General features: G+C 39.0%; 2 protein-coding genes across 18 annotated transcripts in view; one reads left to right on the forward strand and one right to left on the reverse strand.

Annotated features, from left to right (window-relative positions):
- Window positions 1–5,397: 5,397 nt before the first annotated feature.
- The window catches only part of LACC1 (LACC1 laccase domain containing 1), a 45,611-nt gene continuing 23,616 nt past the window's right edge, over window positions 5,398–27,392 (forward strand). For 5 of the 12 annotated variants that reach the window (XM_040657783.2, XM_040657825.2, XM_025146793.3 and 2 more), the window contains exons 1-7: window positions 5,398–5,499; window positions 8,917–9,025; window positions 9,534–9,628; window positions 22,411–23,000; window positions 24,372–24,553; window positions 25,030–25,195; window positions 26,958–27,183. In XM_040657783.2, coding sequence (XP_040513717.1) covers window positions 22,433–23,000; window positions 24,372–24,553; window positions 25,030–25,195; window positions 26,958–27,183 — 1,142 coding nt within the window. In that variant the 5' untranslated portion in view covers window positions 5,398–5,499; window positions 8,917–9,025; window positions 9,534–9,628; window positions 22,411–22,432. Of the gene's footprint in view, window positions 5,500–8,916; window positions 9,026–9,533; window positions 9,629–18,403; window positions 18,587–22,410; window positions 23,001–24,371; window positions 24,554–25,029; window positions 25,196–26,957; window positions 27,184–27,392 lie in introns of those variants that run through there. The other 7 variants (XM_040657805.2, XM_040657874.2, XM_040657849.2 and 4 more) reach the window with 3 other exon arrangements.
- CCDC122 (coiled-coil domain containing 122) lies at window positions 6,797–18,258 on the reverse strand. 6 transcript variants are annotated; one of them, XM_040657928.2, is made up of 5 exons: window positions 17,558–17,793; window positions 15,906–16,038; window positions 12,767–13,165; window positions 11,296–11,412; window positions 6,797–8,678 (listed from the first exon to the last, which is right to left on the reverse strand). In XM_040657928.2, exons 2-5 carry the CDS (start codon window positions 16,017–16,019, stop codon window positions 8,514–8,516), a joined length of 795 nt encoding a protein of 264 aa, XP_040513862.1. In that variant the 5' UTR covers window positions 16,020–16,038; window positions 17,558–17,793; the 3' UTR covers window positions 6,797–8,513. The 6 variants fall into 6 exon arrangements, with proteins under 6 accessions (XP_040513862.1, XP_040513842.1, XP_040513851.1 ...); XM_040657908.1 differs by lacking the exon at window positions 17,558–17,793 and adding an exon at window positions 16,850–17,277 and having other exon boundaries at window positions 6,824–8,678; XM_040657917.1 differs by lacking the exon at window positions 17,558–17,793 and adding an exon at window positions 16,763–17,277 and having other exon boundaries at window positions 6,824–8,678.

Here is a 27,392-nt window from a genome sequence, read left to right on the forward strand (position 1 = left end):
AGAGGTAGGACCAGACATGACAACAATTACACTGTGCTGACTTTCTTCTCCATGTGCTACTCTAAGAATTGTTAATCCTGCTATTATTCAGAGATCTGCTATACAACTCCTCTGTTATTACAGGTAACTCACTGCAGCTCAAATTCTGTTCCCTGCCTGTTAGGAGGGATCTAAAGTGTGTTAGGAGTGTAGGAACTACAGAACACCATTGAAGGGCAGAATGATGTAATTTAAATGAGAAAACTCTCTTCCACTTAGGACTTTCAAGCAGTTTCCTCTCTAGAGCAGAAGACAGCAAAATGTTGAGTCCATGGCTGAATATACTTAAGATATTAGGTATATCACAGAATCACCGAGTGTCAGGGATTGGAAGGGACCTCAGAAGATCATCCAGTCCAATCCTCCTGCCAGAACAGGAACACCTGGTGTAGGTAACATAGGAACATGTCCATCTATAGTATGTGTTAACAGGCATTGACAGTGACAGTAGACTGTGACTCCTCAATGGCTGGAGAAAAGTGAAACTGTCTGCTGGATTTTTCAGACTTAGGAATCTTGGGTTCCACTATGGGGTCCATAGTACAACAGGCTTGCTTACTCTTCCCTAATTTATTTTGGTTCCACTCATGGCAGCCTGTGTTTAATTAGTTACAGAATCACAGAGAATCGCAGTATCTTAGGGGTTGGAAGGGACCTCTGGAGATTATCTAGCCCTATATTCCTTCTAAATGGTTGCACTTTTTCTCCACATTCTATACATTTTCTTCTTCTACAAGTTTTTCCATGAGCTCCTTGCTCATATTCCTAATTTCATCCTCATTTTCAGGGACCACATGGAATACCTGTGGTCCTTAGTTACTAATTTTTAAAGTCTAGGTAAAAAAGAAGAGACTAGAAATTCTCACTGATGTAAGTATTATTGTCAGCTGGTGAGATGGATGGTTCACATGACTGGAACGCTGAAGATCTTTAATTAAAATTTACTTGGGAGAAGAGGTGAAAGTAGTGAATGATGTAGTGGTAGTACTACAAAGACACTCTTAGCTGGCCTGAATATCCTAATAATTCAGAAAATAATTACCAATGTGCTAAAACACGAAAGACGAGAAGAGAATACAGCAGTGGAAAGGGGAGAGAGCTTTTATAAACCATGAAACATATCAAAATTACTTATGACTTGTCTGAGGCAGGAGCCAAGATGCGGGGAAGAAATTGTCTTGCCGTGGGAGAATTCAATTTCAGAAATGTAGCATGGAGGTCACACAACTTATTAAAGTTTCTAAAATTATTCCTTGTGATCCTTTAACACCGAAAGTATTACTGCTCTCAATACAGCGTAACTCAATTATGGGTCTCACTGCAATGGGTAGAGCTGTATTAATTCCTGGCCTGGAGTCGGTGAGGAATAACTGGAGATGATAGATGGGATATATGCCATGTAATTTTAATCATCTACCAGGAGTTTACAACTAGTTGCCCTGGACACCTTCTGTAGAGGGAAACAGGCAGGGCTGGAAGGCAAGTCATGATGACTTAAAGCCTTAGGGTATTTCATCTCATCTCATATTAGTTATCCAAAGGTTAGATTTCTTCCCACCCAAATTCCTTTCTGTCAATGTAAAGGGCAAGGCACAACCAGAATGTGAGTTATTACATTTTAATAGGTGTCTAAAATGGGCAAGGTAAATCCCCTGCACAGTAATTGATGCTGCAAAATGGCTAAATTCCCATGGTTGATGAAAATTATGAGTGAAGTTGTCTGGGGAAAACTAGATAGAAAAAAAAAGCAATTGAAAAAAAAAAAATGAGAGGTCTAAAACAGAAACTAAAACAGCACTTAAAAAGCAAAGAATACTCCACCAAGGAGGAAATCAGTTAAAAGCCTGCTCTGGTTCACTGGCAAATAGAAATAGCTGTTAGAACTAGCTTTCCACTTCTCCCAGTATAACATATGGAAAAGGTGACAATGGATGTAATAAAATAAATGAGAAGCTTAATGCCCAGGAAATCAACAGGGAAAGACAGAGAAATGCAAAGAAAAATATATGGCCAGAAATAAGAAAATAACAGCCAAAAAGAAGAAATGTTGAGCATTTGCTAATGATGTTGTTATTGGCATAAGGATTTATGGCTTGAATGCATCTTATCTAACTCTAGACATCAGGAGAATATAGTTATTTACATCTGAGCTACTGACCCTTCACTCCCTTCACACTCAATTGAGAGAAATGAAATTTTAAGGCAAAATTCTTGTCATCCTAATGCAGTCATGTAAAATAGATCAGATGAAACTCTCCTAGAAGTGCTTCTTTCCTTCCATGGCTATAAAGAAAGAATCAACAGATGTAATTGGGAAAAAACTTCAGGTACCCAAGCTCTTCCCTGCTGAAATGTTTTCTTGACTTTCCAACTGTATCAGTTAATCTAATAAAAATTCATTACCAATTAAAGAAGTCTTAGCAGTAGTAAGAACTCATAATTTGATATAGTAATAATTTTAGTAGAGATGCACAAAAGATAATAGGGTCTTTGCAGCACCTCGGAACAGGGCCTTCCAGGCCTTTAGAGGCTGTAACAGGTATGACAAAACCTGACGGTAAAATTTTAATCACAACACTTTTTATCCAAATTGACTGAAAAGGCTGCTGGCCTGTTGATGTAAATTTTACATGAGTGTTACGAAGTTAGGATTCAATAGGTTAGACTGGTTAGCCTAAAAGAAACCATCCAACAAAAAACTTCTGTCAAAGTTCAGTCCTTCCTTCCAAAGCACAGAGCCATAAAATAAACATTTTAATAGGGGTAAGCAACAGAATGCCTGTGCTATTTCTGGGTTTATCTCACAGAATAATAGCTATTGAATGGAATCTTTTAATTTAAGGGTAGTTGTGCTACCATCCCTCTGTAGTGAATGGAGCCAGACTCAGCCATAGGGCGTGCAAGAACTGCATCAGCTGTGGGATGCTTTTCTCCTGTCAAGCATATTGGGGATCCTCAAACAATGGCTTTCATACCTTATGCTTAAGCTTTCCAGAACATTGACCTCAAGACAGAAATGCAGTTTCAGGCCAAACAATTAAGCCTGAAAGATTAGGCAGGGTTATTTGAGAAGCCTGAAAACATTGCTTTATAATATGTTATAAATCCTTAACTACCAGGTATAGGCAGTTTTAGTCTGCTGTAAGACTTTCTGAGGGCACCTAATCTTTCTGAAATATATTTTTCAACAAACAACAGAGAGCCAGTGGTCTCACACAGACCTGTTTTAAGAAGAAAGTGACGTAAAGAAAAGTTTGCAGAGAATTGCTTTTAGCACGCACATGGACACACATACACAAAACCATTTTAAATGGTTTTTAAGGAAAAAAGTATGTGAAGTACATATATTTGTAGTGGACTTTGCATTATAACTCAGATTAGAACAGAAGGTCTGAGGAAATTTGTCAATTTTTCCCTCTTTTAAAAGCAGACCGATAATTTGTGGCCTTCTAATACTTGAAGGGAGCATATAAACAGAAGGGGAACGGCTGTTTATGAGGGTGGATAGTGATAGGACAAGGGGGAATGGTTTTAAACTGAGACAGGGGAGGTTTAGGTTAGATATTAGGAGGAAGTTTTTCACCCAGAGGGTGGTGACGCACTGGAACAGGTTGCCCAAGGAGGCTGTGGATGCCCCATCCCTGAAGGCATTCAAGGCCAGGCTGGATGTGGCTCTGGGCAGCCTGGTCTGGTGGTTGGCGACCCTGCACATAGCAGGGGGTTGTAACTCGACGATTGTTGTGGTCGTTTTCAACCCAGGCCATTCTATGATTCTATGAATTGAGAATAAATTAAATCCTCCAGTTGTTGTTTTCAGTTGTAGCAGTTAGAATCCTCAGCACCCCTTCCATCTTGCTTTTTCAGAAATCACATAGCGTTTAAGAGTACTTACCACGTTCTGGAGAAATATTAGCTATTCCCATGTTAAGTGCCGATTGAAGCGATCAGTACCTAACACAGGTACAGAAGGTGCCTTTATCATGTAAAAATACATTTCGCCACTTGAGGGAACCATTAGGCCTTACTGCTGCAGAGAAGGCTGCATTTCAAGCTGGTACTGAGTTCCACCTCAGAAAAGCGTTTGTAACTTCACTGAAAACACTGTGATTTCTTACACTGATATAATGAAATATATATATGCTAGTGAAACACCAAAGCAGTCAAGTGGCATTTAGTCAGTATGTTTTGAATACACAGTATATGGTATTTAAGTAAAATGAGAGATTAAGAAGCCTGCTCCTCCTGGAAAAGATTTAGAAAGAATTTTACCAAATTATCTAAAATCAGACTTAAAAGGATAAATTAAATTACTACAGAAAGTAGAAGCATTCATGTAATGTTCTCACATGATAAATCTCCCTGTTCAGCACAGCGCTGTCCTTTGCTCATCATAGCAACTCATTGTCAGTGAAGTATATTCAATGACATGATAAAATTTTCTTCCCTAGCTGTTATTTCCTTCTTTGATGCAGATGGGGATATAGGCAGCGGAGTTATCCTTTTGGGGGCTGGGGAGAGCAGAGATTTTGTTTGCTGATCTTGCTTTGTCCTTTGTTCTTTGTGGTTTGTGGGTAATCTTTAATTTTGTTATGTCACGGCATGTTCCTTCCTCTAAGTGCTGGAAAAAGCAAAGTGAGAGCTTTGAGCTGGGTACTTCAAACAAGCTGCAAAGTGTTTTTGCTAGATTCCCATTTCTGTGGCAGTTCACTGCACTGCCTTATCTCTGCTCCTGAAAAGTTTTCCCTTCTGCAAAGTAGATAATTAAAAGACAAATATTTCAGTACTGGTTGGAATTCCTCAGGAAATCAGTGCCTCAACATGACTCAGAGCTACATGCTACAGCTGCATTTTAATGAAGGATCTTGATAAAGATATATTTGTGCATTTCAGAAAGCTGGGTAGGGGTTCTGAAAGATTTTTTTCACCCTTTAGCAGAATGGCACACTATCAGTGCTCAGTGTGGTCACAATTATTCCCCTACCGCATCATATATGACCAACAGAAGAATGGCATGCATTATAGACTGTCACATGCTCATGCACATGGCTCTCTGAAAGTGCCTGTGCTACTCTGATGATCAAAGCAAGCTCTGCACTGGAGGCAAAGTAACATAACGTTGGTGTCTATCTATCTCCAACTCACTTTCCTTTTCATGTTGTATGCTGAATGTAGACTTGACAGGAACAGAGATCTTAACCACTATTTTTTCATTTTCTGACACACTTCCTCTTCTTCGGCATCAGAGGCTGTTACGACACGTGAAAGGGTTTCATGTAGAGTGGCAGCTGGCAGAGTGGGGAAATCCTTTTCTTTACCACTCATCAGTACATATTGCTGCATCACGTGCCATGCTTTGACACGTGTCAAAAGGCGGTTGAGCATGGAGTTTCCGTGGTATTTTCCTACTTGTTTACACATTATCATTGGAATCTATCAACAGTTGGTAGGACTCATTGGTTGGTAAGTTTTCCCACACTATTAGCCTCTCTGCTGCTTTTTGCTGTTTGTTTTGCTGTTCAGAGTGAGCAGTCACTCCTCTTGCTATTGCCTGCAGAGCACTAACGCCCCAGGTTCGTGCCTTACTCCCACACCCACCCTCAGAGATTACTGATATGGGCTTGGCAGCATGCTTCTGTGCTGGGAGCTGTACATAAAGTACACTTACTGAGCTATTCCCCAAAAATCATAAATCATTCTCCTACCGTTTGTGTTTGCTTGCTAAGAGAAAAAAAAAAAATGCCCTGAGATCAACCTACTACTGTTCAACACCATTGTACTGAGAAAAACATGCCTCAGCAGGCTGCCAGGATTTGCTAGAATCAAGCAATTGTATAAAAAGCTGAATATATTCTCTTTTTCATGTCTTGTACAGAATGCTAAAAGTTTAGGGAGCCCATTAATTTTTATTTCCCCATCTCAGTTGAGTTTTTTTTCCCTGATGAGTTTTCTCCTGATTAAGTAGAATTCGCTAGTAAAATGTTTATGCCTTTCTTATTTTTATTATCTACCTGTTATATATTATAATTCTAAATTTGAAATGCTGCATGTGGGAAAATATTGAAGTACTCTGGGATATGCAGTTCTATTCAATCAGAAGCATGCAAAATGTTTTCATCCTGTATAATCTGATTCTTAGCACATTAAACAACCAAATGCAGATTTCAGCTGCACTTGGTGACTAAACTTCTACAAGTTTGGTGAGGGACAGAGGACAATAAAAGCTTCAAAGATAAGAAATGAAATAAGCCTATGTGTCAAGGTAGTTGAGTTAGACACACAAATGGTGTGTTTACGTGGGATAAGAGCCTATAAATGGCCTTTAAATGTGATGGTGATGTGAGATGTCAGTAACAACAATATCCTGAAATAAATTATTTCAGAGTTGGAACAGACTTTTTGCAACATGGTGGACTTCCTAACATACCACATTGGTTCATACTCTATATGGTCATAAAAGCATCAGCAAAACATCCCTGTGGAAGGATCATTATTTTTCACACATAAGGTGGTGACACACTGGAACACGTTGCCCAAGGAGGTTGTGGATGTCCCATCCCTGGAAGCATTCAGGACCAGGCTGGATGTGGCTCTGGGTAGCCTGGTCTAGCGATTGGCGACCCTGCACATAGCAGAGGAGTTGAAACTAGATGATCATTGTGGTCCTTTTCAACCCAGGCCATTTTATGATTCTATGATTAAGGACTGGCTAACACATTTCCACAAATGCTTGTTAAAGATGATCCAACACATAAATGGAATACTCACAGTAAAACTGGAGGTAGTTTTATTTGGGCCAAAACTGGCATTTTTATTTGGCATGGAATATAAGATAAACTTAGTTCTAGTGTAATGTGTTAATGACACAAAAATGAGAACAGAACAGTTACATATAGCATAGACATACACAGCAAAATGAATGCTTCAATTTCTATCTTACGGCAAGAAAGCTGAGAAACACCTTTAAAAGCTGAGATCCATTAAGTTGATTAGGACCCTGGTAGATAAAACCATGAGCTTTCTTGGAAGATACAGAACAAAACGAAGAATTAGAAACTTTGGGCTTTGGACAATAGGTAGGTCTGTGTAGGACGAGCATGTAGTACCAATAGGAGTGGAGTATTACATGCAATTTGCATGTTCACCTTTGTTAAATGATACTAAAATGGTTAAAAAGATGTGGAAGGGAAAACATATATATATATATATATATATATATACATATATATGTATATGAATGTCCTACGAAAATCAGTAACAGTATTGCATTTTAAACTTTGCTTTCCCACACTGACAACACATGGGCAGTTTAACAGTTTTAACAGAAAACACCTCATTTGCTAAAATCTTCATCCTATATTCAGGCATAAAGACAAATCTAAAGTATGTAAGACAGTACTCCAAATAAAAAGCTACCTACTTTCATATAACAGATAAATGTCTCTGGTCACAACCAGCCAGAACTAATACCTTAAGTATATGAGTAGACAAAGTACTGTAAATTCCACAAATGGCAAGCACATAACAAAAACGAGGCAAAGAAAAATGTCTACTGTTCACTATTTTAATAGCAGTCACTGGTGGTCACTTAGGTTAAGGATGATCTTACCCAGTATTGAGCACTTAGTGTTCGATGGCTACTTGGTTAATATCCTCTATGCTCCAAGTTCTTCTGTTATCAGTGATCTATAATCAATGTTTACTGTCTCTAGATAGTAAGTTGTTCCATTTTAAGTGCTGTTTGCAGTACTCTCCTCACCTATTCATTCCTCTTTGTTAGCTACTGGGGAAACATATATTTGACCACTTGGACGAGTTGGACTATGTGAAGGTTTCATCTGAGTATACTTGTTCCTATGCCTCTTATAGCTGGAAAGCCTATGACCACTTTTCCCCATGTGAGGACGTTCTAGCAGTCAAATGGCAAACAGGTTGTAATATTATCTATATGAATTTCCCATACAACAAAATACTGGCCATCAGAGCTTTGGTATCCCAAGAATACAATTGTATACTAAGACTAATTTTTCTGGAGGAAAAAAATATGTAGGTCTCAGTCTTCAGAGATCTAAATAAAATAAAAAGAAATCAAATCTTATTTGATTGGCTTTACATTACTTTTTAAAGTAAAATTGGCACATACACCTGGAAATGGTAATGTCTTTCTTCCTCAACAACTTGTGGCTACAGAGGGAAGAAGGAAATAATTAAAAAAAAATTAAAAAATTAAAAAGGAAAAAAATGATATTCCAAAGATATTAGATTGAGATTAATTTAATTTAATTTAATTTTTAATAATAATTGAAAAAAGAACAAAAGAAATCACCTAGCTTTGGTGCAGGTATTGGGCTACATTACTGTCCGTAGTATTTGCTCCCAAAAAACCCAAACCAACAAAGTAATAACAAAAAAAAACCCTACCCTGCCTGGAAAAGATTACCCACACTGTATTGCATTATAGCTTTATCAGGTTTGTTTTAGATGTTAATCTGCAACTCCACTTCTCCAAGACACTTTCTGAGTTCTTCTGCCTTCTTCTCCATCTGCTGAATGTTCCAGTGCCATTGTCTTTTATTTGAATGCAGCTTGTTCAGCTGACAGTGCAAACGTTTCAGAATAGCATCGTATCTTTTATTCTGTACCTAAAAAAGTAGAATAAAATGCACTTCAAAAGTGTTTCAAAAGTAAAGCAGTATATACAGAGCTTTATTTATTTTGTTTGCTTAACTGAATGTGTCGATTCTGACATGCAACTGTGCCATTCCATGCTGACTATACAGATACTGAAAAAACACAGACACATTTAAGAAGCCATTGATCTAATTTACCGTATTTACCTGCTTTGGGAAAATATCAATCATACCTCTTTCTCCCCTTTAGGAAAGCAAAAATAAAAGCTGTTTCCCACCAAGAGCTGAGGTGACTAGTTTAATGTTGATACCTGCTCTACAGATGTTTAACAACGTAAATCCCACCTGAAAAATCATGAGTGAGTATCTTAGAGCTGTGGCAAGGCTTTGTACATGGAACATTCCATGTTTCAGGGTAAGAAGTGAGAAAGAATGAGCGTTTTGGGGGTATAAGAATACGAATGAAGTAGTCTAGATGGCCACAGTAGCATCTTCACTATTAGAATGCACTTAGAAAAATGGTTTTTGGGTTTTTTTTAGAAAGGCAAACCTGTCAACAATGCAGTACCAGATCAGTTTTGCCCCCACTGAGAAGTACCGCTGTCACAGACAATCCTTTGGAGATTTGCTTTCTGAAGTGTAAAAGTGGGAAACATTCATTGCAATAAAAATGAAAATATACTTAATGAAATTTCACTTAATGAAAATTTGGCCTCGGCGTAATTTGAATGATGTATGAGTGGTAATACATTCTTGTTCCAGCTAAACGAAACATTATTACATTGTATTAAACATCCATGATGGCATACAGGTGCAACAGAACTACTGCATTGACAGTGACTTCCCATGTCTTTAAATTTCTTACAGATCAGGCTGCCCAGAGCCCCATCCAGCCTGGCCTTGAACGCCTCCAGGGATGGAGTAAGACTTAGATAAGGACTTAAAATCATTGCTGAATTCAGGTACTGTTCCACAGAAAAAAAACAAATCAGTACTCAGATATGATGTTTTCCTTTACCTGGAAGCTCCAAAACATGGCAGCTTACGTTCTCTCTTTAAACCAATGAGAGGAGGTCAGTTACTGTTAACATAAACATGGTTAGAAGGTGAAAACCCATACAAGATGTAAAAGTACTATGACAAACTCTGAAGGCGTGAGGTGTGATCAGTTTGCAGACTAACAGCTAGCTTCTGAGGTATATGTGTGACCTGTTCTACATTCTTGTTTTGATCAATAGAAACCTAGCCAATATATAGTATAAAAGTCTACAAAGACTGGATTATGCAATGCACCCTACTGTAAGCAGCTACATTTGGCCAACTGCGTTGACCTCTAGACTGCGTCAGCTGGACTGACTACATCTCCACTGATTATAATGGGGACCAGTCTGACTCAAGCACTTTCAAGTGTCTTGAGCTGAATCCCATCCTTGCAGCTCAGTGGGACTTCGTCCACGTCTCCAGTGTCTTCCTTTATTCACATGCTTGCACTGCGTATTCTTTCCTGGGTTGTGCTGAGGACTGCTGGGCATTAATGTTTCTGCTTGTCCATTGTCACTTTATATACAAAAAGCTGGACTGTTTTCCGGAGAACTCTTAATAGAAAATAATACCCTGAACCACTTGATTTTTAATCCTGCTTGCTTCTGAGACACAAAGATTTTATAATCCAAATTGAAAAGTATGTTAACCTTCTCTACTTAATTAAAGTGGTTTTGATAACAGAGCAGAACGTTATTTTTAGGCTGCCTAATTTTGCTATGGGTTTAGAGAACTTTGTTAAGAAGCCGTTGCCTTGGTAATAAAATATTTTTCAGATGCTGAATAGCAGAGACCTATACTAAAGTAGCTGTGCTTTGCTCTGTAGTTTAAAAATTCTCTGCTGTTCTCCATCAATTGAAAAATTATTCTTTTTTCCTCCTGCTTTTTACAGTGGGCAACAGAGGTAACCTCAGTTCAGTTAATCCTTACATTATCAGGCTTTGATCATCACATTTTGTGGAATTTATTTGAATTAAAAAGACAAATGATGTGAAACTTCCAAACCAAAAACTTTCCAGACATACAAATTATTTTAGTGTGGAACAAACCATTAAAATTCAGTTTAGTTTCCAAAAAAGAGAAGGGCTAAACTATCTATCAGAATTTTATCTTGGCAGCTAATTAGGAGCTCCTGTGTTATCCCTAATTTAATGTAACTCGAATTAGGGAGAATCACTGGGAAGCCGTTTTTTGGTGCAATTGATTCTCCCATTGATGAGGTATCAGAAGCGAGGAGACAAATCATGAATAATTGAGTCAGCAGTGAGAATTAAAATATTTCAAAAGTATTGCAGAAATAAAATGTACTTCTCTTTACTATAATTCAGTGGCCTCTTCTCAGACGCAATCTACAGCTTAAGTCTTTCTTAGAAGACTTAAGAAAAAATGTTCTTAACTTTTTCTCATGAACCCAGTGAAGATCTGGGCGTCAGAGAGATTAGCAGTATCAAGAATTTAAGATAGTATAGTTACTGTATGTACTTGAATAATGCATGACTAGCAACCATGCGTCAAGTACTTCAAACTTCATCTGTACTATCTACATTCTGCCAGAGAACTGCAATTACATTTTATTAAAATGACTCACCTCAATTTCTTTTCTAAGCTTAGCGTGTGCTTTTTTAATTTCTTCCAGCAAATCTGTTTTTTTATTGATGAAATCCTTCACTGATGTGATTTCCTGTTTTATAAGTGCAATTTCTTCCTGCAGATTTAAGTTAAGATAGAGAAATCCCCTCCTTTGAAACGTTGCACAGTATATCTACTCACCGTTTAATAGTCTCATTTAATTAATAAAAATGAGTTGAAGATCTGTAATATATAATTTCACATTCAAATAATAAGAAATTAATAATTAAAAATAATTAAAATAGTAATTAAGAATATTATAGAATCATAGAATCCCCAAAGTTGGAAAAGACCTCCAAGATCATCCAGTCCAGCTGTCCACCTACCACCAATATTCCCCCACTAAGCCACGCCCCTCAGTACGACATCCAAATGATCCTTGAACACCTCCAGGATCAGTGACTCAACCACCTCTCTGGGCAGCCCATTCCAGCACCTGACTGCTCTTTCAGGGAAGAAATTTTTCTAATAGCCAACCTGAATCAATGGTTTTATGTATTTTAAAAGATGCACTCTTGGTCTGACGTATGCAAGAAACTACAACACAGAAATCTGAACTCATTTGGATGCTTATAATCCTGTTTTAAATCTATTTTTTTTTTCAAAATCATGTAACATTTACTGCAAAATGAGAGAATTTTTTTCTTTCTCATGAGAATTACAATGTTAATGGTCTTTATTTTATTGGGATTTCAAAAATTTCTTGCATAAAAAAATTTCATCCTTTTACTTGAATAGAGTAATACTGCATTTTCAACATTGCAAGTTGTGTTGGAGTTTCAGTTTGTGACTTCATTTCACCTTCATGCGTTTGCTCATATATTAGCAAATCTTTGTGGTGGGAACTTCCAGCTTTTTTTGGTTTGGGGGGGGCGGGGGGGGGGTGTTAATGATTCTTGCAATTACACTCAAAAACAACAACATTAGACTAGAACACCAAAACCAATTTAATGTTTCTTATCTCCTCCTTTCTATCACCCTCTTATCAAATCTACTTCCTGTTGGTTCAGCTGTGGTTTGCTCCCTAAGAAGAAAATTAAATGAATGCAGTGATGTTACATGAAAAGTGTAACGTCATGGCAGCATTCCACAGAATTATAAAGAGTATGCATTTAACTTTATCCAACTAACCACATAATCACTTGGCAATGATATATTTTAATTAACAACCCTGTAATATTTTCATAACTGAGATCATTCAATTACAGAGAATGAACTCTACGATAATATACCGGTTACTGGGGCTGATGATTTTTTTACTGCAGCTGATGACTTATTTTCTTCCATTAATTCATCATTTTAAATGAATCTTTATTCCCCTAGTCAGTTCATCATGGATGTAGAGTTATTAGACAAAATAATCGTATCAGTTAAACTGCGCCAAAATTGCTGCACAGGAAAAGAAATGAATCAATGAGGAAATACAATACCTGCACTTGCTTTATAGCAGAGCCTTCTGGATTCTGGAGGTCACTCATTAACTCTTCTTTCTTTGCCCTCAGCTCTGTAACAATAGCTTTCTTTTTAGCAAGCTCAATCACAATGGGCATTTTACTTTCCATCTCCCAAAAGAGACTTTTATGAGCCTTTATTTTTTCCCGGTATTTGCTATTTCTTGCAGATGTCATCTCATATTCTTCCTGTATTGTTTCCGTATCAAACCTCAGCTTCATATTTTCAGCATATAGGGCTCCTACTTCAGCTTCTAGGCTTTCACAGTGATACTTCGTCACTTGTATGGCATCATCTTGCAGATATATTTCCCTTTCTGCTGTCTTCATTTCTAACATAATAGAATCCATTTCTTTTTCTAGTTCCTGATATCTAACCTGTAAAACATGTCAGCACTTGCTTAAGAATATTTTTATTTGAGAGGACGTCAGGTATCTTGTTAAACACTGTAATTCAAATCTATTGATCACAAGATTATTTTTCACTTCTTTAAATGTGTTTGACTGGAAGATAATCAGGGATACATTTCGTGAAATCACAGAATCATCACCTTAGAGACATGATGGAGGAATGCTATTTTAGACTTTCATCCTTAAATTGAGTCTAAAATATGAAGTAAGGTATGCTTCAAATCACTTTAAATTACATAGGATCAAATGCAATCTTAATGTTTTTAGAGATAGAAACTGGTTTAGTCCAAATCAGACTAAAACCGCATGGTGCTAAAAACACACTTAGATACACAGATACAAACACACAGATGGGTATTTGGGATGAGGGAGATTAACTAGCCTGTTCTACTGAAGACTTTATCCTGACTTCATCACTGTAATATCTGAGTGAAGGATTAATGTCAGCTATTTTTAAACCTTTAAGAAATAGGCACCTAGCCCTACAAGGGCTTCTATGTCTCCTCACTGATGAGAAGCGAACAATTCCAGGAACCAGTACTACATCATCCCATCATAAGATGGGAGGGCTCAATCACTGCCACAGAAATGTTTGTCTCTTTTCGCTGACTAGAGGAAGCCTAGATGACTAATATGGGCTTAACATATGATTTGCAGGTGATGCAAGATGGCTGTGATGAATCCCACCCTAGGTAACAGCCAGTAACTGTGTATTAGGACAGAGAATTTTGCACTGTGATTGATGCTGCCTATTATCTTTTCCCTAATGGAAGCATTACGAATGCTATGAAGTCTCCTATTCAGTGTTTTGAATCTAATAAGACACTGTCAGCTCTTAAAAAGAAAATGTTTCAGCATAACTTACAGTACACCTGGGTTATAGGTTTAGCAGGATTGGTATCTCTGCTACCATTTACTGAGTATAGGAAAACAGAAAATTTTAATGGAAAAGATCTTCAGTTTTGGGAATCACCATTTTACGTGTCTTATGGGACACATACAAGTGGGAATAGACTGAAAGACGAAAAAGCACTTCTGCATTCAGTTCCTAATTATTTAACCTTGTTCTGCTAATAGTAATCTTTGTATGGAATTTCCAAGGGTTTGCAGGGGGGGATTTTTGGAAAGAAAAAAGATGGTGGAGAGGAAGAAATGAGCTGAATTAATTATCTAGGATTCTGAAGTTCTGTCAGTTTTTGAAAACTGAAACTCTTGTTTAAATTGCTTGATCAAAAATTAATTGTTACAACATAATCATAGCATATTACAGTACAGTAAGAGAAAACTTCCTGCAAGGTTTGGCCAATTACCCATTCCTAACCAATAAAAGTCACAGAGGCATCATAGAATCATCAAGATTGGAAAAGACCTCTAAGATCATCTAGTCCAACCATCCACTGCTCCTTCTGAGAAATGATCCTTGTGCAGAAACTCAAACATCAATTATTTTAGTTGTACAGCTATTCGCAGATGCCATCGTAAGATCTCCATTTTGTATTCACTAACACTTAAAAATGCCTGAACAATACTGTGGGTTTCCTCAGACTTAAATGTTTGCCTCTCAACAGACATTTGGTCTCAAAGCATAAGTGACAACTGGAAGCTTAACAAATTCTGTGAGAGATTAGAATGGAAATGAAATGAAATGAATGGAAATGAAATGAAATTAGAAAGGGAATGAAAAGTCTTCGGGAAAACTACACATATTCAATATTCTACCAAATAGAGAGAATCATAGAATCATAGAATCTGAAGGTTGGAAAGGACCTACAAGATCATCTAGTCCAACCGTCCTCCTATTACCATTGCTACCACAAGCCACTAAACCATATCTCGTAGCTCCTCATCCAGATGCCTCTTGAACACTGCCAGGGATGGCGACTCCACCACCTCCCTGGGCAGGCCATTCCAGTGCCTGACCACTCTCTGAGAGAAAAAAAATTTCCTTATGTCTAACCTAAACCTCCTCTGGTACAACTTGTGGCCATTTCCTCGGGTCCTGTTTGTTGCCTGGGAGAAGAGGCCAAACCCCTCCTCATCACAACTTCCCTTCAGGAAGTTGTAGAGTGCAATGAGGTCTCCCCTGAGCCTCCTCTTCTCTGGACTGAACAATCCCAGCTCCCTCAGTTGCTCCTCATAAGACTTGTACTCCAGACCTCTCGATAGATAGATAGATAGATAGATAGATAGATAGATAGATAGATAAATTTGGTATTTAATGACTCTTTAGGACACCTATTACACATGCAAATTAAAAACAGCCTGTATGAAAAAAGAAATTCTGTATGATAAGAAAAAGAAATAACAGTCTTTAGCAAATCTACCAAAGTGATGCTCTCAAAATCTCCTTTTTTTCTTTTTTTTTCCTCTTCCATTCATTTTTCAAGAAATCACTGGGATAAATGCAATAAACTCTAAGTTGAAATGGAGTATTTTGTAGGATGCCTATTTCAATGTTTTATCTTCAAAATAACATTAAAGAAATGCTACTGCTGTAACTTGCTCTAAGCTAAGGAGCAGCCTTATAAATGATACACATACAGTTTTGGCAAGGGCTAAACACCACAGAGAGGAACTGAACAGCTTACACTTAAATGCAAACACCTGGAAAAAAAAATCAAACACGTTTATGTCTTTTTCATCAGAATACATCCATATCTAATGAATAAATTAAATGAATTAAGCTACTCTAAAGAAGGCTTCTTACCTGCAATTGAAAAAGAATGATTTTGTTTTTTTCTATCTCTGCTGACTGTAAATGCTGCTGCTCAGCAACTTGTTTTACAACTTCAGTTAGTGAAGGATAATTCTCCTTAGCCATTTCAGACAAAAGGAATGATCTATAAAGGACATAAAAGGGCAGTGAGGCACTGGCACAGCTGCCCAGAGAAGCTGTGGGTGCCCCATCCCTGAAGACATTCAAGTCCAGGTTGGATGGGGCCCTGAGCAGCCTGAGCTGGTGGGTGGCACTGTCCACAGTGGCTGGGGTTGGAATTGGATGGGCTTTAATGTCCCTTCCAATCCAACCATTCTGTGATCCTGTGAAAACAGAAACAAATTGTCTTATCATCGTTTTATTTCCTGTTAATGTAAGAGAACAGTAATAAGGACTTTCCTGTGGGAAATCTTGTTTGGTTGCATACACACAATTATATACACACAGTTTTGTTTTGTTTGTAGACCAGTGGGTGGATGCTCAAAGCCAGTGACGGGGAATTAGAACTCTTTCTTCCGGCATATTATACAATGAAGTATCAGTGTTTTTTCTGGCTTCTCTGCAGGTCCTTAGTCTTTTAATACAGCAATCCTAAATGGTCTTTAGAGCACACCTTTATATTCAGTCTGGATATTTACATCATTGCCATTACTATATGGCAACTGTGTGTTATTTATTAAACTATTCTTAGTTTAAGACCAAAAAAAAACCTACAAAAAAAAAAAAAATACTGACTATAAAGCATTTTTATCTTTGTCTCGCTTCAGATAGAAGACATTAATGGAGAAATACTGTGTTGTGGTTGAAAGTGATGCCAAACTCTGAAGAAAATGTGCAATGAGGCTTACAGTGTAGGTTCAGGACTAATATCTTCAATGTAAAATGGATGAACTGTGCCTGAAAATTAGTAGTCTTGACTAGAAAACCACTTTTACCATCTGCTTTTAGGGCTGTCACCACTGCTGGCCAGCCAACCGTCACTTCTCCCCTCTACTCTGCACCCCAAGCATCTTCACACCCCCAACACCAAACAAGCCTGCCCCAACCCCTCAGGAAACATTCTCGCTGTGCTGCCCACCCCTCAGCACCACACAACAGCCGCCTCAGCCCTGGCTGCCCCTTCCCGCCCAAAGCGCGGCCTACCATCCGCCAGAGAGTGCCAACCATTCCTTAACGTACAGTCTTGTCTCACAGCCACGTAGATTCCTCTGAACTCCAGGGGAAATAGTTTTCACCTTAAACCCCCCCATTTTTATAGTTTAATAGCTCATCTGTGCCCATGAGCTGTTTATTTCATCCTTTTGTTTTTGCGGTGGTGGAAGCTGAATGTAACACATCAGCTGGAGCAGTAACACCAATTTGTTGTCTGTATCCTGACATTGTGTATCTTGGCTGTTTTCTAGCCTTTTCTTTACCCCTTTTCAGCACTATGCACTGAAAGTAACCCTAGTAATTGTAGTGTTTTTGGTGTTTGTTTTTCTTTCCTTTCCTTAGTCTGATTGAAGGAAAGGAAGTGGTTTTGTTGGTCTCCCTGCCAACTCACCCTGTTAATTTTTATGCCATATCCTACTTCATCCATGTATGACAGTGGTCTGAAAGCCTCAAATATACCTATTATCTGCAAACAACATGAAAACAGGTACCTGGATACTTGAAGGGGGAGACAGCCACCTCAGCTTCCTTTGGGACAGAAAAATGGGAGAGTTGAGCTCTCCTACCTCTGCCCAATGTGTGCTGGAAGGAAAAAGGGAGGAGAAATGGCAGAGGACCCCGAAGGAGTGTCTGGCATCTGGTGGGAAAGGAGGCACAGGAGTCACAGGAGAGCAGGAGAGCAATGTGTAGGAAATCAGACTTCCCAAATTCCTCTGTTCATGGAAAAAAAATATTTTCTTTCTCTCTCTTGCTTTTTTTTTTTTTTTTTTTTTTTTTGGTCTGTTTCTTCAGTTGCCACATACTTATCTGCTATGACTGATTTTAACACAGCTGAGAAAATACATTTATTGCCAAATGGCTTGGAACAACCCTGATACAAATTCCTCATTGCCCCACTTGCCTTTTGACCACTGCATTGTCCTGTCCAAACACACGGACTCTACTCCAAAGCGAAGCTGCCTTCCATGTTGCAGGCTGTGGCTGAGGGTTGGCCTCTCGTAACCCCTGAGTCCTGCTGAATATGCTTTTTCTTGACTGACTGCCAAATCCTTGGCTGGAACGTGCAGCTACGTGTGCCTTGCCTCACATGTCCCTTAGAAGAGGAACCTCTCGGTCTGCACAAGCGCTGCCTTAACTTCTTTGTATTCTTGTTCTGCTCTTGGGCGCCATGCATCTCTGAATCCGAGGTTGTGCAATGCTAATGCATTAGGTGTGATGACAGAAGTGGGTTTCATGGCAGGGTTAATGCTGCTTCCGGGGTTAGCGCTAGCCAGGCACTGAATCACAGCGGTGCTTTTCAGTGCCGTTTTTTATTTCCTGTGCACAGTGACAGCAACAGAGCAGGGTCTCATAATGAAGAAGAAATACAGGTTCCCACTCTGATCTTACTTAGAATAGGAATTTCCACTTTGTGCAAATCAGCTGCAGGACTGACTGTGAGATGTAAGATATATAAAGCTGGCAATGTGTGCTTACATCAGATGATAACTTTCAAGAGGTTGAAAGAACTTTCTGCTTGTGTAAGTAAATTACTGTGTTTTAAACTTGTGGGTTTACTGATGAAAATTGCATATACTTCAGTATTTTCATTCTAAGTGGTGATTTGTTTCTTCCACCTTTCCTAAATACTCTTAAGTTAAGAGAAGCAGAATATTTTAATCAAAGTTAAGAGGTTTTTATGACTTTTTTTCCCTTTTTGGTTCTCTGTTTTTGAAATTTTAGTGCAAGTGTGCTCTTGTACCTGTTCATTTGGATTGCTTTAGTGTTATGTTTTCTCTGGGGATCTCTTTTCAGCCGATGTTAAATATCCCTTTCCTTTTCTCTTAAAAAAAGAAAAGTCACTTCTCTGAGTTTCTGTAAGATAACGTGACCAGTAAGATTCACAGATGCAGGAAGTTGCCAGCAGTCCTGTCTAGACCAATTTTCTGAATTAGACATCTGGGTTTTTTGAAAATTGCTAAAAAGCAAGACGCCTTTCTGGGTTGTCTCTACCACTTGGTTTTATTTACTTTACAGTCTCTTTTCTATATTACCTTTGCCGTTCTCCTTTTCACTCTCGATCTGCTCTCATCTATCATTTTTTATTTTATTTTCTTGAAGTCTGTGCCAGAGGATTGTTTTGCTGTCCAAATTTTTGTGCGGATAGAGGTTCAGAGGACGAGTGAAACACTTAACAAGTGGCCTTGGCTTCAAGTTGGTGCAAGTATTTGCCTTACGTTGTGTACAGAAATGAGCAACTCCGTTTTTAAATGCATTTAATGTTTTCCGATGCAGTTACGTGCAGTGTGTCTTTCCATGGAACACTGGGAGTGTAGAGCATGTTGCTTAAAACCTGAATAATCAGGAATGCATTTCTGATAAGCCAAAACGTTGCTTTGCTTGTCAAGCCTGTATTTTGAGTAGGATTTTGTCTGGTGAACTTAGAAACCAGTCATGAAGTTCTACTATAACTCTAAGCAAGTGTACTTCTGACTGCTGTAAAACAGTAGGCCTCTGCTACAAAACTGGAAGGGTTTGAGGGTGAATTAGCCCCATTGTCTCTGTGCATACATCTCAGTAACTGCCTCTGCACACTTCTGATAATGCACAGATGGCTAAATAACAATGTAGGCAGTTACCTCTCCCTCAGCAAACACTTTCCTTCCACCCTTTCTTCGGTGGTATTTCTACCGGGAAGTATGAGGATGGCCATGAGCTCTACTTAACTCTCCTCTATTGACATATCTGAAGTGGAGCAGTAATCTACTTTTCTACCACACCCCTCTGTTGTACTGCCTTTGCTGGGGCAATTAGCTATACCTAGATTAGGACTTGTCATACTCTTACTGACCTCCCACAGAGAGTGCCAGGGTAAGGAAGGAAATCTCCTGATTTCCCAAGTCACGATCTTTAACATGAGCCTGTTTTGACACTGTTTCCTGAGCAAGCTGTTTTCTCTAAAATCTGTGATCAGTTTTGTGTAAATAATACCCTGAGCAAAATCAAGAGTTGTAAATTCCTTGGCAGATGCTCTTATCTGCTGTCACATTTTGATACTTTCAGCTCACCAGCTTTGATAGTCTCTAATTAATCTTTGTAAGTGTTCAACTCCCAGAAAGGAAAACATCATTTTCAGTCAGGATTGTTTTTCTTCCAGTCTGGAGGAAAGAACAATGAAGAAAACAAAGAATGTTTTCTGTAAAACCTGCTCTGAATAAACAATCCATTAAAACAAGAAGAGTATTTGACCTCTCATTTGAGTGTAGAAACTAGGGTCCACTATCAACCACAAAATGCCAGGAAGGGCACCAAGTGTCCCATAGTGATAGGCCTCAAGTACACACTGACACTGCATTTTCTGCTTGATAAGGAAACACTGTGAAGCCAGCGTGTGTAGTTAGAGAAAAAATGAGGAACTGGGACAGGAGAATAGTCCCAGACATTATCTGATATATATGGCTCTGGTAGCAGAGCACTGAGTTCAAAGACTTATAACACTCAAATTCTTCGTTCCTGTAAACTGGTAATTTGTGTTCATGAACAGTTCATTTCTGTAGAAGGAATCTACCAAAAAATAAAAATAAAAAATGGAAGTATCTCCCAATCCACAAGACAAGCCATGTACTACAGGATGATTTTCAACAATTTCAGTACATCTTAATTTCAGGGAAAGACTGCAGCTAGCATGGAACAGAAACTGAAACAGGAGTATGTGCTGTGTTCTATTGTTTATTTCTTGGGTTGCTTGGTAAAGCTTCAGTATCCTGTGCTGAGTTCCTATGTGTCCTGAGAAGAAGAACTATGCCTAACATATAACCCCCAAAGCAGAAGTCAGAAATGAGCACATTGATGGCTGTTGATAATGCGAAAGGGCAGAAGTAAATACCTTGTGAGCAGAAAAGATGTGGCTGTATTCAGAATGCAACACCAATACTGCCAGGAGGGGTATCAGATATGAGCTCCACCTCAGCAGCAAATGTATGAAGTGCCTCCAAAAAATTGTTCTAGAAACTCCTCCTGTCCCAGCAAGCTTAAAGTGTGAAAACCACCCTGTTTGATTCCCCTCAAAGAAGGTCCCAACAGTCAGAGATCAAGAAGATCAGTATGTTAATGTGTGTTAAGTGATTCAATAAATCTAATGTTAAGGTCTAACCTTTTTTTCATCTCTGATCTGGAATAAAACTTAGGTAGGTGGTATGGTAGACAAACTAAAAATTATGTAATATAATTTCAATTTCCTGTAGTTTTCTTGGAATCACAGTATCAGAGAGTGGCTTGGGTTGGAAGGGACCTTAAAGCCCATCCAGTTCCAAGCCCCCTGCAGCAGGCAAGGTTGCCAGCCACCAGCTCAGGTTGCCCAGGGCCCCATCCAACCCGGCTTTGAGTGCCCCCAGGGATGGGGCACCCACAGCTTCTCTGGGCAGACTGCCCCAGGGCCTCACCATCCTGAGTAAATAATTTGCTCCTAACATCCAACCTAAAGCTCCCTTCTTTTAGTTTAAAACTGTCTCCCCTTATCTTATCACTATCTGTCCATGTAAAAATTCCATCCCCCTTCTGTTTGTACACTCCCTTTAGACAATGAGATCTCCCTGGACACTTCTACAGGCTGAACAAGCCCGGCTCCTTCAGCTTTTCTCCATAGGAGAAAAGTGCCCCATAGGAGGGGTGCCCCAGCCTTATGATAATCTTTGTGGCCTCCTCTGGCCTTGCTCCATCAACTCCACATCTTTCTTGTGTTGGGGGCCCCAGATCAGACAGACACAGATCAGACACAGAACTCCATGTGTGATGTCATTAGGGCAGAGCAGAGGGGAACAATAATATCCCTCATCCTGCTGGTCACTCCTCTTTTGATGTAGCTCAGGATACAGTTAGCCTGGGCTTGGGCTCCAGATGCACACTGTTGGCTTACTTCAACTTTTTCGCCCACCAGAACACCCAAGTCCTTCTATGCTGGGATGCTTTCCATGAGTTCTTCTCCCTGTCTATACACATATGTAGAATTGCTGCAAGCCAAGTGCAACAAACAGCTTGCACTTGGCCTTGTTGAATTTCATTAGGTTCAAGTGGGCCTGCTTCTCAAGGTTGTCCAGGTCCCCTTGGGTGGCATCCCTTCCTTCTGTCATAAACTTATTTTGCTGCCATACTTCTGCATTTTCTCTTTATGGAGTGGAGGAAATTCTAAGAAAAGTATTATTGCTCTGTCACATTATCTTCATGTTACTATTGAAAGCATTGCTTGAACAACATAACTGTGTTTAAACTGAAGGGGTCATCTTGCCTTTTTTTTCCTTTTTTTTTCCTTTCCTTTTATTTTATTTTATTCTATTTTATTCTATTTCATTTTATTTTCTACCTGTAGGAATTTTTAAGTAGCCAGGAATATGGTGGAAGCAGTACTGATCGATCTGTTCAGCCTGCCAGCCAGCTTGCACAACGGCATTCAAGGAGTACTGCGTAACACCCTGGAAATTATTGAGAAGTGCTCTTCCACTCCTACTCCATTTGTTTATGTCATGTGCTGCCAGATGCCAGAGAGTGAAAGGAAGGATGAGCAAGAATCCTTGCTTCCAGCTCTGAGAGATTTCCAGAGTACGAAGAAAGGACTTGAGGTGGTATGTGCTCAGACTACAGCTGCTGTGTTGTACACCATCAAACAAATACTTGATGAAAAAGACTTAAGCGTCATTAAAGTTATTCTCCCCTCCTTAAGGAAAGAATTAATGAAAGTATATATAGACCATCTCTTTACTGCAGTCTACCAGTTTGAATTTGAGGATTTAAAGGAGGCATCTGATTGCAATAACCTGCAGACAATTGGACCAAAGAGAGAAGAGCAAACAGTTTCTACACAGGACGTGGCACTCATCCGAAGTGAGATTCAGATGCACTTGAAAAGCCTGCCAAGCCTGAAAGGGGAGCTCACCATCCTCAAATCTTCCCTAATTCCAGGTAGAGTGTTATCCCAGCTAACAGATTTTATGTAGACTGCTCCTGAACGTATTTCTTCAAGGGTATTGCAAAATGGGTAAGATGTGGAAATGTCTCTGGCAGCAAATATCTCCATGTGGTACTGTAATAGTGTATCATGTCCGTAAGAGGGGAAGCAATAATGGAAATACAGTAAAAGACCTGCAAGTCTTTTCCAGGACATGGTCAGAAGAGAGAGAGGCCTAGGTCTAATGAGAGCATTTTTGCAGATGGTAAAATCTCTTCCCCTCTATCTGGGAATTACATGCTTTGAGAGTTACTGTCATGTTCTGGAAAGGCACGGTAGGACTTTTCCCCCAGTCTGCGGCCTCATGCATGCCTGATTAATCAGACTCATGGCTCAGTATCCCTGCTATGACATGGCCCACTTTACTGCAGCATGTCTCTCAAACAATTACAGGGTCTCCTGGTTCAGAGGAAAGCTAAGAGGTTTCCTATGGCAAAAATTTGGGACTGTTTCCCTTAAAAATATGTCTGAAGTTATCCAGAGAAGAAAGAAACACAGGTTGCTTAAAGCCATCTGCCTTCATTGTGTTTCAAGTTTTTGTCTGTGACTTTTATCAAACTGCATAAAAGATATTTCAAAACTTAACTCTGATTATGTCACTAAGCTTGTAAACTATCAAGATAGCAAATACCAGTACTGGGGCTTTCTTTCTGGATTCAGCTTTGCCATGCAGAACCCTCACCCCATCAAGAAACCCAGCAATTCCATTTGGTGCATGAGACCACAATAAAGGCTCTGTACTGTAAAAACAGGATTTTTCAATAATGCAAGAAATTCTCGATCCTTCCATTGTACTTCAAAAAGATGTTTGAGATTCTTGAAGTCTTGAGAACTGATACTTCATTTGCCACCTTGAAATCATCGAACCATAGAATCATAAAATGGCCTGGGTTGAAAAGGACCACAATGATCACTGAGTTTCAATCCCCCTGCCATGTGCAGGGTCGCCAACCACCAGACCAGGCTGCCCAGAGCCACATCCAGCCTGGCCTTGAATGCCTCTAGGGATGGGGCATTTTTAACATTTTAAAATGTTGATTTAAAAATCTGTTCTCCTTTTCCTGGGTGAGTTGCCTCTTCTCTTGGGTTTGCTCTACACCTCTGTAAGGAGCCAGGCAACATCTGCCAGGCCTCCATCTCCTCAAGCCTCTCAGAGAATTATGATTATGAGCCAGAGGGAGAATTTAAATGGCAGAGTTGAATAAGAGGTAAAGCAGCACTGAACCTCTTTGTCTGATTCCAGTTCTCTTCAGTATGAAGCCATGTAATATTTGGACTGGTCTTGTGTTGAAAGCAATTGCTTGTTGTTTTTCTTGCTTTGTCAGATGACATCTTCCTACATGGATTCACCACAAGGACAGGTGGGATCTCCTACATACCAACTCTAAGCTCCTGCAATCTTTTCAGCAGTTCTAAGCGGAGGGATCCACAAGCTGTTGTTAAAGAAAACCTCCGCAGGCTTGCTAATGCTGCAGGATTTAATCCAGAGAACTTTCACAGAGTGAAGGTATCGTATCAAACAATGCATTTATGTAAAATAATCAAATCTTCCTTGATATATCACTGGCTAAAACTGCAGGAATTACTTTTATCTTTCTCAGCAAGAACCTGTGAGAAGAAGAGCAATTAAAACATTTGTGCTGGCACATCCAAACTGTCAGCCATTGGTACAATATGGAGAAGCAGCATTGTTCCTTCCGAGTATATTCTATCTTTTGATTTACCACAGAGTGGAATAATCAGATAAACAATCGGTATAGTTTTTCTTAAAAAGAAACAGACAATACCACATCTTTGGTGTCTCTCTACTGACACATCTGCATGGCATTTGAGCAAGAGTGCCTGATTTTCATGCATAGCAGTTAGTGCAGCAGAGACTTTTCTATGCAAGAAAAATCCCAACCAAAACCACAACCAACTTGCATTAATCAGAATGTTTTTTAAAGTCTCACCACTGTGCATATTCTGTTTTTATTTTGACAGACTGATCATGCTAATGCTGTGTGTGTTATGGGAAGGACAGAGCCTGACAGCTATGATGGAATAGTTACGAATCAGAAAGGTGTTACAATAGCAGCTCCAGGGGCTGATTGCATACCACTGCTGTTTGCTGATCCTGTCAGAAAAGCCTGTGGTGCTGCTCATTCTGGTAAGGACTTTAAATCACAGAGATCAAAATAACTAGAAGACCCCTGTTAAGGGAAATTTGGACAAAGAATTACAAATTAGCAACAGAAAGTACAGAGAATAAATAGAGATGAAATAAATGAAAGTTTACATTACAGTTTAGACCTCTGAAATCTGTTGATTTCATAGCTGTAATAATAATTATGTATACTTTTTTCTTTTCTGGTAGTGAAAACTAAATAATTTTTTTCTATGCACCATCAAACTTCATATGTAAAGAACATCTATAAATCCAGTGCCCACAAAAATCATTTTGGATCAGATGAAATGTATGGTTGGCCCAGACAACGAGTGTAAAACCAAAGCAGGGATGGGTATGACAGTGTGGAGATATATCTGACTTCAGAATATGTCCCAAATGTTAGGGTAGATCACGTATAATGTGGTAAGATTTTCCTGTTGGAGCTGTTTTACTTCATTAAAAAAATTGTATTTATGAGATCAGGGAGAATGCAGGGCTGAAATTCTATTCACAGCTTTGATGCTATTACTCACCTTTATATGGTGGGAGGCTTCACCCCTGCATAGAACTTGTGAGTAACCATCTACTTCATACAGTTGTTCATGCATTCAAAAAAAAAATATCCAAAATAAAGATAGATCTGTGACTCATAATAAGAGGATGAAAACTTTGACATTCCCTCAATAAAGTTGTTCTCCAGCCTAGCGAGCTTAGGTCAGGGAAATTAAGAGGAGTGAGAACTCTACCATGACTGTCTGGGAGAAAGGGGAAAGTTGTGGTTCATGATGGGGAGAAGGGATAGAGATAATTTTATCTACTCTTGAAAGTTTTAAGAGTCTGAAGTTTTACACTATAAGTGTTAAAACCTAAAAACTATAAAATATGGTCAATCTGTAGTTGCTCCTTTCTTTGCTATCTCTTCATTTTTCTAGTCCTGCCTTCTCTTATCCACCACATGGTTCCCCTAACCAATTCTAGTGCCTTCTCCAACCATCTACAGTCTGAACTCCCACAGTCTGTCTCCCCAGTTTCGGCCCTCATTCCCACATCACAGTCTTCTCAATGATTCCAGTTATCTTAAAGTTTTCCTTTCCTAAATCCTTTCCTTCCTGTCCAGTCCCACCTCAGTTCATGTCTAACTTGAACACATGTTGCTACATATACAAATACAGACAATTAGGTATAGGGTCATTTCAGTCTTTGGATGTAGAAAACAGGAGTAGTTTTTAGGATAGCCTGGCATTCAGAGTGAGACACTAGCACTGCAATGCAAAGACTTCCTAGGACCCGACTTGAGATAGAAGGACTCGAAGCTGTGCTTCCTTCAACCTATTCTGAATAATGTCAAAGTGTGAAGTCTAAGGCTGGAGGCCTGAGCCTTCTTTTATTTTATTTTTTTTTTCCCTCAAATAACAGTAAAAATATTTTCAACATATTACAAAAATGTGCTTCTGACTGGAACATGTTTCTGTCATGATATATTCCCATTTAAATGTTGTGGGATCAGAGGAGCTGTAAGGTATGTTCTAGTTGCCAAAAGTAGAACACTTGGAAGAAGGAATTCTGGAATCCTAATACAAACTTTTCTCTCCACTTTACATCTACACAAAATGATGATATAATCATCATCATATAAAACATGACAGTAATTTATTTTTTAAATACTATTTTTTTTCTGGATCTTTAATAATAACGTACTTTTACTTAATATAAAGTTGAAGGGACAATTTAGTTTTTTTTTTCACCCTCTCATTTCTCACAGGATGGAAAGGCACATTGTTAGGAGTTTCCATGGCCACAGTAAATGCTATGGTATCTGAATACGGCTGTAATGTGAAAGATATCCTTGTGGTCTTGGGACCATCTGTAGGACCTTGCTGCTATAAACTTCCTCGTGAATCAGCTGAAGAGTTTCACAGAATTGATCCAAAGTGTGTGCGACAGTTCGACTCTGCAGCTCCATATATTGATATTAGAAGAGCAACACGGTAAGTCTGCAGAGTCCCAACCACAGTATGAGCACAATTAGTTCAGTTGGTGCTTGAATTTCTGTCTGAATAGTATAAATTACAGAACCATAGAATCATAGAATGGCCTGGGTTGAGAAGGACCACAATGATCATCAAGTTTCAACCCCCCTGCTATGTGCAGGGTCACCAACCACCAGACCAGGCTGCCCAGAGCCACATCCAGCCTG

Source organism: Gallus gallus, chromosome 1 (assembly GCF_016699485.2).
Source record: "Gallus gallus isolate bGalGal1 chromosome 1, bGalGal1.mat.broiler.GRCg7b, whole genome shotgun sequence".
NCBI classification, from domain to species: Eukaryota; Metazoa; Chordata; class Aves; order Galliformes; family Phasianidae; genus Gallus; species Gallus gallus.